The sequence below is a fragment of the Halichoerus grypus genome, chromosome 12, assembly GCF_964656455.1.
Source record: "Halichoerus grypus chromosome 12, mHalGry1.hap1.1, whole genome shotgun sequence".
In the NCBI taxonomy this organism is placed as follows: domain Eukaryota; kingdom Metazoa; phylum Chordata; class Mammalia; order Carnivora; family Phocidae; genus Halichoerus; species Halichoerus grypus.
In genome coordinates, this window is record NC_135723.1 from 22,501,109 (window position 1) to 22,513,516 (window position 12,408).

General features: G+C 38.1%; 2 protein-coding genes across 2 annotated transcripts in view; one reads left to right on the forward strand and one right to left on the reverse strand.

The window, feature by feature from the left end:
* The window catches only part of CCDC146 (coiled-coil domain containing 146), a 129,845-nt gene that overhangs the window by 38,065 nt on the left and 79,372 nt on the right, over positions 1-12,408 (forward strand). The window lies entirely within an intron of this gene.
* Positions 1,438-7,973, reverse strand: FGL2 (fibrinogen like 2). Its single transcript, XM_036072297.2, has 2 exons — positions 7,219-7,973; positions 1,438-5,065 (listed from the first exon to the last, which is right to left on the reverse strand). The coding sequence occupies exons 1-2, from the start codon at positions 7,832-7,834 to the stop codon at positions 4,359-4,361; spliced, it is 1,323 nt and encodes a 440-aa protein (XP_035928190.1). The 5' UTR covers positions 7,835-7,973; the 3' UTR covers positions 1,438-4,358.

The following is a 12,408-nucleotide window of genomic DNA, read 5'->3' on the forward strand; positions in this document are numbered from 1 at the left end:
AGACACTGCATTTTGGCAAGACCCAGAATGAAATGAGTTTGGATTCAGCCATCTCTGCCTGTTACCTCTGGGGAGAGGGAGAAGATTGGAACTGAAGGGGGTTTGCAAAGGGTAATTAGTCTAACTGCAATTTTTTTAAATTAAAGCATTCATGCATTTTGTATGGTTAAAATTAATTTCAAAATTACAATATGGTGTAAGAAGGATGAAAAAAAATCTTTTTTCTTTAGGAACACAGTCAGGTAGACCAATCGCTGTCTGCTCTGGTACCGCCGTGTGCGTCCGCATGACATGTGTCCAGAGGCATGTTCCCAGAACCCCTTCTAAAGGCTTGCTAGTGTACGTACCCAATCCATAGCATATCTGATCCTCTCTTGCCATTCCCCGCCCCCCCCCCCCCCCCGCCGGCTTCAACCCCTGCTCACCTGTATTCACCTGTATTCACAATCTCCCAAATCCTCCGATTTGACGGTATCTGCCCCTTCCCCAGTTATAACTCCAGCTTCTTCACACTGCAGCTCTTTATCTATGGTAACATACTCATGAACCATTTTGAAGAACAACACTATCTCAAATTGGCTCTACATCCTAGCCAAAGAGATTGATTTCAAGGTAGAACCCTTGTTGAATAATGTAATGTATAATAAGGAATATATAGGATGGTATAGGACCTGAGAGGTACCAACCCCCTCCTAATGTTATCAGAACAGACTGCCCAAAGGAGATAACTATTTAGGATGATGATGATACACACACACACACACACACACACACACACACACACATTCTAGGTGTTTCATATATGTTATCTCATTTAATCCTCTCAATAACTATCAGGCAGATTCTTTTTTTTCCCCCAGGCAGATTCTACTGTTATCCATTTTGTAACTGAAAGAACCAAGGAACAGTGAGATTAAGTGACTTTGCTTGTGATCACACAGCTTACAAAGGGTGGAGCTGAAATTCAAATCTAGCAAATCCAGCTCCTGAGTCCCTGCTCTGATTCATGAGTGATAAGACAAAACTCAGCAGGGGTTGAGGATGGCATTCTATCTAGACCAAGGGAACAGTATACACAAAATAGCGAAAAACTCAGAGAACATGGGGATTGTTTGAGAACAAGGAATTCGGTATGGCAGGAGTATGCGTGGTGGCAGAAAAGGATAGTGAAAGGGGTGGCAGAGACCAATCCACGAAGGGGCTTATTTGCTGGATTTTTATACAATAGGAAATGAGGGGTTGCTGGAATAATACGATCAGAACTGTATTTCTGAATAGTCCCTCTGACAGTGAAATGGAGGGTGTTTTGGAACAGATTGAAACTGGGGGCATGGGTTACTCTGAGAAAGCGTTTGCATTATCCAAAGGAGTTGAAAGGGGCTGAGCCAAAGGAGCAACATTAATGATGGAAAAAGATGGAGCTGAATGCTGCAAAAGGAAACTGAAACTTTTTTATTTCCAATGTGTCAACAGTATTCTGGAGGGAAATAAGATAATGGTGTTCCTGTATTTGCCTCTGTCTTCCTGTTAACGAAATAGAACTCATTAAAATCTTTATAGAGTCAAAGGTAAAGTCTAATTAGGTAAACACTATGCAACTTTTCAGACAAGAGTAAATATATAAATATTATTTTATAAACAGTAATATTTAAGGTTCCACATTGCAGAAATAAACAGAGGTGAAGATTAAATCTTTTATTTTACAGGGTTGTTAAAGACATAAACCTATTTATACATAAAAGAAAATAAGAATTCTAAACAAAAGCTTATCATGATGACATTATCCATTACTTTAACTTTTAAAACCTTTCCTTGAGCAGACATCAAAAATAAGGACCAACAAATTTTGTTACTAGGATATCTTTCATGCTTCATATATTTAAGCTCTTTATTTTACTGGACAGATGCGTCATTAGTTCATTTGAAACATTACTGCTTATAAGAAAAATTTGATCTTTCTTTTCAGCAATGAGTGAATTAGTTTCACTTGGAATTTCTAAGGACTAATTTTAGTCAACATTTTCAAAGAATGATAAAGCTTAGAAATAAAGTCTTAATTAAGATAACAAATATTAGCCTTTAAAATGGAACCAAGACTGAAATATTTGTTAATAATCAATCCACATTTATGAACATTAGCATATATTAGGGAATAGTTAAGGCAAAAGACTCTCAGATATAATCTATTTCCATCAACATGTTAAAGATGATCAAAGTATAAAATATATTTTATAAATGACATGAAATGATTTCAAAAAGAAATTTCTATGTCACAGAAATTTTTATTAGAAAAGTACCATAAAAGTATAATTGAAAATAAAATTTGATCCTTTGAAATAAGGTAGAAAGATAAAAGGACAAGCTTTTGAATATTTACATGGATTAATAAGTTATTTGCCAAATCTCCTGAAATGATACCTCGTTCCCATTAAGTCAGTGGACACTCACTATATGAGCTATTTTTCTTTAGAACTGTTATTTTGTGAAGAGTCCATTTTTTTTCTTTTTTTCATTGTGTGAGAAATAGAAGTTTGATGGGATAAGATCCTGCCTGATGAGTCCATTTTTGATCACGGAAATTTACTGAAACCTACACATATATTAATAATTACATATAGTAAATGAAAATCCTCTTATCTGAAATAAATACATTGTATATCGAAATCTTCGTAATCTTTTTTTAAAAGAAAAGAGAGAGGAATGAAGAGTAAATCAGTTACATTTACATCTATTAAACTATTGAGTAGATATGAAGCCTTTGAAATCTATAATGATATTTTACATTTTGGTCATCATAATTCTATCTGCATTTCTCTTGCTTTAACATTTTAATAGTGTTCATAATAACCTAATTCTTATCATGTGTACCTGAGAACTTTGTATGTCATATATTTTTTTAAAGAATATGTTGCTTCTTTTTGGTTAGAATTTTCTATAAAGGGCAATATTTGAAAAAGTTAATTTGTTACCTAAAGCAACTATCCTCCTTAATCATTTTCAAAGGAGTAAAGTTGCATCTTTATGAGTTTATTTTGAAAACTTGGTTACTGTAATAGAAACAAACTAGAAATTAAAGATTAAATATATTTCTATGGCTCACATTATTTTATTCAAATTTTATTCTAGAGTATTTTTTTAAATGTTCAACAGAATACTACTGTTCTCTCTGAAATGATCCCTTTTTACAGCGATGAAATTTAACACACTACTTTTTATAATCTTTTAAAAATGATACCCACACTCCAAAATTAGTGAATTATAAAAGTGTCAGATATTTTAATTTGGTTAAAAAAATAAACACCTGTATTTAAATCTTTAAAAAAATAAGCAATACACCAGTGAGGATTGAAATACATAATATTTGAACTACTATATATTTCAAAATTCATATGTCCTATAAAAGTTAGCTTTCTATGAAGTGAATCACTTAATGAAATTATTGCTTTGGATATAAATGCTTTGGCCTTCAGAGTATTCTAGTCTATAAATAAATGCTTTATTCCCCACCCACACCTATCCTTCCAAAAGAAAGCCTACTAGTAGTCACACACAGTAGTGAGCAATCTTAAATTAAAAACTATTGTGCATACAGAGCAAAGGAAGCTAATTTTTATATTAAAGCAGTTTTCACCATGCAACACCTAAAGAGTTATTAACTGTGAATTAACTACCTTTAAACCATGGTCTTTAAGGCTGAATTTTCTGAATGCTTTTAGGAGTGACATTATGCTATCACTTTTAAAATATTTTAAATGACAGATGTTTTACATTTCACAAATAGTACCTGAACAGGTTTAATTCTATATATTTCCCTTCATCTGAGAACTAAAATGCTATAGGGTCTTCCTGAACCAAAGTAAATGCCATAAATTGAGAAAGTTTATCTCAGAATGAGGATTAGGGTATTCAGAGACAAAGAAATACCCAATAACTGAGGACAGCCTGAAAAGAGTGATCTACCATTAACTGTATTTAAGTCACAATAAAAATTCAGATTACTTGTGTAAAAATCCAGCTTGCTAAATAAACAATGATTTCATAATTATAGTGAGTAATACAAGTAAATAGAAAACTTTTCAATTATAGAAATTAAGAAAATCATAAATCTACTTGTGTAATTCTCAATAATCCCACTTGCTTTGCAAGTATTCATTTGGATAACAGTATAACAGCAACAAAGAACTCCTCTAAAATGTGTATTTTTTCAGCTTTATTTCAAATGCTGTGTAGCATAAGAACCCACTGCTTAGAGATAAATTTGTAGTCATAGAAAAGGAGTATGAAACATATTCCAAAGTGCTAAAGGAATTAATTGCCCTATTAGGTAATGAATACTCAGAGGAAGGAGCATGAGTGATTCATGGCTTAAAGCGCTTGGGTCTAATCATCATTTTGGCCTCCTTGAAGGAGGACTTGTAGCCACCAGGCTGTGCCTCACTTATCCCAGGCCAGGTGCCCCAGAAAATCCCATTACGGACACCTCTGTATTTTTGGTGATAATATTTGCCATTTAAGTTTGCAGAAAGACATGCATCAAACCACCAGCCTGAACTGTAATAGAGCCCACAGTTCCCAGAGGGATATCGATCATTGTCCCTGTCTGGGGTGGTGAAGAACTTCAGATCATGGTTGTAATGTTTACTGAAATGTAGGGCATCTCCAGCGGTGCCATTATAGTTGCCGATGTGTAAGCGGTATCTGAGAAACTCACTGGCCACATAAAACTGATCATACAAGGCATAGAGTTTGACACCGTTGAAGTCTTCAAGATCTATTCTTAGAATCATTTCCTTACTCTTGGTCAGAAGATGAATTTTATCGTTTCCCAGCCAAAATTCTCTTCTGAGGTTTCCAAAGCCTGCTTTGTAGTCTCGCCACATTCTGGTGAAGTTGATGCTTCCGTCGACACGGGCCTGCAGCACTGTCCAGCCTCCCCCCATGGTCTCCATGTCACAGAAAACTTCGAAGCTACTATTTTTGGGATCCGGTGTAACTCTGTAGATCTCACTGCTTCTTTTGCCTATTGTGTAGTAGTCAGAGCAATCTTTATATATCAGATGTTGAACTGAAGGGGGAAGAAGAGAAAGACATCGGATTCTGTTCATAAAAACTATGCATCTTAAAAATTCTTTGTATTTACAAAAGTAGTTTGATAATTCAGTCGAAGGTGTTAATGAAACCCTGCTCTGCAAAACTCACTTGAGCCTGTTTAGCAAATGTTTATTAAGGCCTCAGAATAAGAACTTGGTGCTATAAAAGCAGACAAGGCTCTCCAACGTGACTTGGTTGGTAATCATAGTGATAATGTTCACAACGAACAACAACGAGACCCCCATCAATAAAGTAGTTTTAGTAAGTTAGTTAATATTTAGTGAGTGCTACTTATGTGTTCTAGGCATTCTGCCAAAGACTTAACATTTTCGCACTTAACTCTGCACATTGACCTTATGATGTAGGTATTACTTCCAATCTGTAGGTGAGGATATTTAGGCTCAAAGAGAATCAGTGGCTTGCCCAAGTTCACAGAAGCATTAAGTGGCAGAGCCAGGACCCATACTGAGATCTGGCTGGCTGTAAAGGTTGTTCTTGTAACTACTACATTCCTTGGTCCTAAAGGACAGATGCTTCCAACTCCCCTGAACTGCATTCCAAGTATACAGAAAAAGCACAAGTTTCTATATCCTTTCACCTCAAGGGGCCGATACCCTCCTCTCTCATAAAGTTTTATAGGATATGTTCCAAATGATGTGTTAAAATTCTAACATGCAGAATTGATCATAAATTCACATTTGTTTTCCTCGCTTGACAACTAAATAAAGAAGATCGAGTAAAAAAAAAAAAGATTTTTTAAAATAATATACCAGTATTCTTATTCTGAATTTATTATCTGGAAAGTATTTCGCCAGTGTTTCATATGTTTGGTTTCTAGAAAGAAACAACAGGTGGTTATGTCCAGGGCAAGTATAATAATCAGTTAACATGGTTCTGTAGGAATCAAATACAGATATTTACTCTCAAATATTTCTTATAAAGATCTGGGCCAGATAAGGTAGATTTAATACGAGCTTCTCAGAGGCACAAAAAATCTATTCATGTGTGTTTAGAACTCACAGCATTCCAATATTTCCCCCAAACTTTTAGTACAAAGATAGATGGTAGGAAACTGTGCATGTCATTACGAGTTGCCATGCAGCGCCAAATCTAACGTGTGCCCAGAGATGGCACTGAGACGTGAGCCTCTGCCTTGCAGTGCAGGACACATTCAGACACAGGCTGCCAGGAGGATTAGCAACAGTGGTCCTCGAAAGCCCTGCCTGCCTTCAGATCCCTGGCAGATCCCCTAGGGATGGAGCACGCATGAGGTGCTTGTTCCAAATGAATGTGCCCTCTGTCCCAGGCATCATATCCCTCCAACCTCACACTCATGGTAAGTGGAGGTCCTAATGCAGAGATGGCTTTCCAAAGTGTAGCAAGACCATCAGGAGCAGTGTCCCGGGAACTCAGGTCGAAAGGCAGCATTTGGAGGAAGCAGTGCCACAGCTAGAAGGTTGTGGGTATCGTGGTAGTAGTTAAGTAGTTAAGTAGTAGTAATTAAGTCTGTGGTCTTCTGGTATGCCAAAACTCTCCCCTTAAAATGTTTTTGGGCCACTCGAAGCAAAAAGTTCTGCACACACATGAAGCCATATAGATGCTTTTATTCCATCTATAAAATCTCCTGTTTTCACTAGGTATTTGGGATTACCAACTGTAGATAAGCAAAAATCTTTCAAAGATTCCTTGTGGCCACATGAGAAGGAGCAGTCAGCCAACCACAGGAAACCTGATTCCCAATGAACAAAGCATAACTGGAAATATTGCCTTATCTCTATTGTTTCCAAACATTTCAGTGAAGAGATAAGTTAAATGCACTGAAACATTAGGAACTAATATCTCTCTATTCCAGTTTGTGTGTAGCTCTGGCATTAGCAACTAAGCTCTTTGAAATTGGAAGTGCTTTCACAGGATACAGAACTAATTATGATTTTTGTAATTAAGTCTTATATAAGTTCTGTGGCCACATTTGCAAAGATATTAGCTTTTCCTGTACTACCTTGATGACTAAAAGGCTTATTTATTTCCTCTGTCATCTATTTAACTTATTGGCTCAGGTTAAGGTTTATAGATACTATCTAGCTGTATAATAGTCATGAACAACTGATAAGAATACATTGTACATACCTGGACGTGACTGTATTTGTTCTTGGATGGGACACTTAGACGAACACTTGCCATCCAAACTATTGACAACCGAAGTTAGATTTGCCACTTTGCTATCAACATAATTTTCTATGTTGTTCATATTTACAAGATTGAGCTTCTCCAGGCGACCCTGAAGCAAGTCGATCTCCTCCTTTGCATTCTTTAGGTCAGAGGACAGCTTGTTCACCTCACTCTCTAATTCTCGAACTCTGTTGTCATCGGCTTCTCCCTGGGATCCCGGGCTAGGTGACAGCAGTCCATTTCTGCCCGGGTCCCGGCTGTCGTCAGCTTGCAATTTGCAGTCCTGGCAAGATTTCTTCAGGCTATTTACCATTTCCTTGAGGTTCTGGACTTCCTTGAACACCTCCTCGATCCTGCCGAACTGCCTGGGGAGCTGAATCATCAACGGGGGCAGGCTCACCTGGTAGGGGCATTGGCCGCCCTCCTCGCATCTCCCTCTGCTTTCTAGTCGCACCGGGCAGGCATCCCTGGCCGTTTCATCTTTAATTTCCTCCGTTTCATTGTTTGCCACAACCAACAAGCCGTAAGCAGCAAGGACAGCCGAGCTCAGCCAGCACCAGCTGGCTGGCTTCATGTCGGCGGCGGCGCTCACCCCAGCAGGGACGCGTGCGGGGCCGCGCTGTTTTAAGAGCCGCAGCTGCCTGCCTGAGTCAGGCGTTCTGTTCTGTGTTCTCAGAAAAGGGCGGGAGCGCTTGCATCACCAGTTTCAGAAACACAGAGGAAGAGGAGCCTGTCCTCTTCACACGCCGCTGGCCAAGACCTGATATTGAGTCTCAGAAGAATACACATCAGAATTACTGTAGTTGATTGGATGCGCATACGCCTCACGTTTCACTTCTATAATTTAGTTTCTAAAGCACACACACACACACAAATCTTGGATTTCACAATAATTACCCTCGAAATCAATTGTACTTCATGCCATCGGGGAAAACTAGCTTTTAAAGAGAAAAATTAATGTGCTAGTTACCCAGAGGGAAGAACAGAAAGTTTACAAAAATGGAAATGGTCTTTTTTTTTTTTTTTTTCCTTTTTAGAATGGGGTCTTTGAGGATTCTGTAAATTTTTCATGTTGGACTTTCAGGTGAAAACTTAAGCACTTGAAATTTAGAAATAGGCCAAGAAGTGCAGCTTTCTGACTCATGCCATGCACTTTTGTTTCATCTATTTGAAAAAGGGAAGAAAACTGGTAGAGAGAAAGGGGTTGATTTTCATTCCTCTGGCCCGAGCACAGTGTAGAGTAAATGTCTCTATGACAAAAACACATTTAAAAGTACGTCATTGCCTTTCACCAAAACCAGCAGCCTTCTCCTTCGCCTTCACCCCCATTTTTGTGATTGTAAGGTCGGTCATGTTCTACAGTTGCCCACGAGTGAATCTTTGAACATTTCCCAGCTCTGTTCTGATTCTCTTCCTGTCCCCAGCATCTTTGCCTTCCCTTCCCACTGGCAACCCCGTGTCTGCGCTCTCTCCCTCCCACGGTGGGTCCCTCTGCCACTAGCTCGTCTCTGCCTTGCCCAAACACTTGTCAGCATTCATGCCTTTTCAAACTTTTCTTGGTTTAAACCTTTTTGCGCCGTTTTCAACCTTTTCTCCTCAAAAGCTGAGGGGCAGGAAGGCAGAACAGCTTCAATTGGAGAAACAACCTACTTTTGTTTTGCATCTTGGCATCTCGTATCAGGTTTTTTATTTTAAAAAGGATTTTTTTGGCTTTAAAAATAATTTCAAAATAATTGATATAGATAAAAACCCAAATTCTTTATTGTGTTACTCAAGGTACTCTATAATCTATCTCCTATTTATTTCTTTAAATTGATGTCTTGTGACTTTTCTATATACCCCCTTCATTCCAACCAGGTACCCTATTCACCCTAACTCTTCATGTTCTCTAAATGTGTCAGGCTCGCTCTACACTTTGGCAATTGTATTTTTTCCTGAATATTTGGATGAACTGGATTCCATCCCTGGATCTACCTCTTATTGGAGGTATAGATCATTACCTTTACTGAGGCTTGGTTCCTATAGCTGTGAAGGGGGTATCTGGCTATTCTTCCCTCATACGAGAATGATAATTATAGAAACTCTGAGTGAAGTGTGTACCAAATGTGGTGTTATAAGTGTAACATTCTTTCCCAACAAATTTATCAAACACATTCTGCACAACTTATGCCTCATTTTCCTCCATCTTCTTCCAGCTTTTTAAAAAATGAAGTTTGTTTTCTCTTCATTCCATTCAGTGCAGTCAAACCAATTTAGACAAAATTTTTTAACTTTCTGACTAAAAATGTCTAATTAACCTTTTAATTTCATTTTCTCTCCTCACTTGCTTTTAAGCTGTGACACTCTCCTGTTTTGAGGGGAGAAATAGATGAATGAATAGATCATTTTAAAAGAAAGAGAATGATGATAATATAGGTTATACATAAAAATATATTATAAAGTAAAAATATATAGGAATAATATTTAGTTTAAGGTACATTACTAAATGCCCTTAAGTGGCTAGGGTACAATCTATATATTTAGCCAGTTAATTATTTATTAAGGACCTTCTATATATATTGAGCACTATGCTAGATCATATATAAAGTGCATGCCATGGCCTCATTCATTCATTCATTTATTCATTCATCCACCATCCCTCCATCCCTCCTTCCATCATATATTAACTAAGCATCCTTTACATGCAAGACACTATTCAGGCACTAGGCTACATTAGTGAACAAATCAAACAAAAATCCCTGTTTCCTTCTTAGGCAGAGCTGTTGAGGACCTTGTATTTTCTTCATTCTGGACTTTGAAGTAAATCATAAGCACATTTAAAAGTTTCTGAATCTAACAAAAGTGCAGCTTTCTGACTCTTGCAGTGGGCTTTTGTTTCATCTCTTTGAATCAAGGATTGCTTTTCCAAGCACTACTGCTGATTCTTGAGCCCTGCACCCCCACCTAGCCAAGGGCCAGTGGCATGGTTCCACCTAAAAAGCGTGGATGTGCTGTAAGAACTGGCTCCTGTCCCTTGAGGACCCATAGAAAATTCCCCAAATAAGGGTAAAGAACTGCTTTGTTAGTCAGTTCTCAATGACACTGGCAGGTGATCCTCTGGGTTCTTTTGTTTGTCTGTTTTTTGTTTGTTTCTGGGTTCTTAATTTAAAAAATCACTGGTCACTTACTGCAGGCAGGCGTTAAATGACTACAACATGAAAGAGGTTCAACCTGACTAATGAGTTTATAACCCATGGGGCCAGAGAGGGTGTGCTACAATTATTCGAGAAGCTTTCACCAATATTATGTCACTACATCCTCCCATCTCTACAGTTACCACGTGCACTTGCAGATGAGCAAAGAAAGGGCTCAAAGCATTAAATACTTGCCTGTTTTACAGGTTTTTTAAAAAAGATTTTATTTATTTATTTGACAGAGAGAGACACAGCAAGAGAGGGAACACAAGCAGGGGGAGTGGGAGAGGGAGAAGCAGGCTTCCCACTGAGTGGGGAGCTGGATGTGGGGCTCGATCCCAGGACTCTGGGATCATGACCTGAGCCGAAGGCAGATGCTTAATGACTGAGCCACCAGGCGCCCCTGTTTTACAGTCTTTAAGAGACAGAGTTGGAATTTGAACCTGGATCTGACTTCAAAGTTCATGTCTTTTCTCCCACGCCACACTGCCATGTAGGGGGAAAGATAATACTGGAGAGATATATTCGTACCATGTGGAGAACCTGGTGCTTAATCACTGCTTAGATCAATGGGGAGCCACTGAAGGTTTTTGAGCAAGGGAATAATATAATCAGTTAAGCACTTTAGATAATCTATCAATGAAATTCTCGATGCACCGGAAAGAGAAAGATTAGGCAAGGAGAGCAGTTTAGAGGCCATTTAGATAGTCCAAGTTTTTGTTTCCCAAAGTGTGTTTCCTGGAACATGAGTAGCTAGATGCTGATGAATAGAGTTTCAGGACAAATGGATCTGAGAAATATCAGTCATATACTAAAGTGTGTTATGGCTGGCCAAGAGGAAAGTGATGGTTGCTGCATTTTTCAAATGTTAGTTAACAATAGGAACCTTCCCCCACCAGCCCCAGGACCATTTTTAGGAATGGATCTTCTACTAGAAACCAATAGGAAATGGGAGTCCTAGGTGAGAGGTACTAGTGTGATGGCAGGAGGGGTGGTAAAGTGTTTGCAGACATTATTACCAAGGAGTGATAGAAGCCATGAGATCTGATCACTGATCAGAAATGGAGGGAAATGGAGAACTATGAAATATGACCCTGGTTGAAGTTAAGTAATGTGGCAATGAGCATAAGGAGCAAGCAGTAGGTTGGGGAAAGCGTGGAAGTATCAGTTCTGAATACGTTGACAAGCGATTAAATAGAAATATCTACCGAACAGTTGGACATCTAGAAATGAAATCCTCAGAATACATGCGGACATCAACTTGAAACCACAGGAACCAAGAGGATGGTCAAAGAAATAGGACAAGAACCAGAAGAGTGCAGTGTCATGAAGACTAGGAGAGAAGGTTTCAAGCAGGCAGCTATCAGATAATCACAAATTTGAAGAGCTGACTTTTTGTCCTCAATGCCTATGGAATTCCCATCATCTGACCTTCACCTTTTGCCTCCTCCCTTTTGCTGGAAAGTCTTTCTGGATTTTCTCATTTCCAGTCTGCCCAGACTTGAATATCATCCTCTGACTCTTCATGGCAGCGTCAGAATCTTCCCTTCTTCCCCACATCTGCCTTCAACCCAGAACTGACATGTTATGCCCATTTACAGATTTGTTTTTCAGATCTAAACAAATTATTTAGCACCAACATATGGTGGAATTTCTATAAGCCACATATGAAAATTAATTGCATCAGTCTATATTCACAACATATTCAGACTTCTTTATTGTTTTCTTATTCAAAGTATATTCAAGGGAGGATCTGCATTTACTGTATTTGGGTCAGATTTCAAAAGTAAACTTCCATTTCCTCTAATGCCGTTTATTTTTTTAAAGGAAACACTTTATGTCTCTATTTGTACCAAAGGAAGTTAATATGACAATCATTTATAGCATTGAGATATTTTCACTGATATTACATGTATTAACATATTTTAGTTTCTGATTTATTAAATTCAAGAGCATTTGATTATACTTTAGGGAA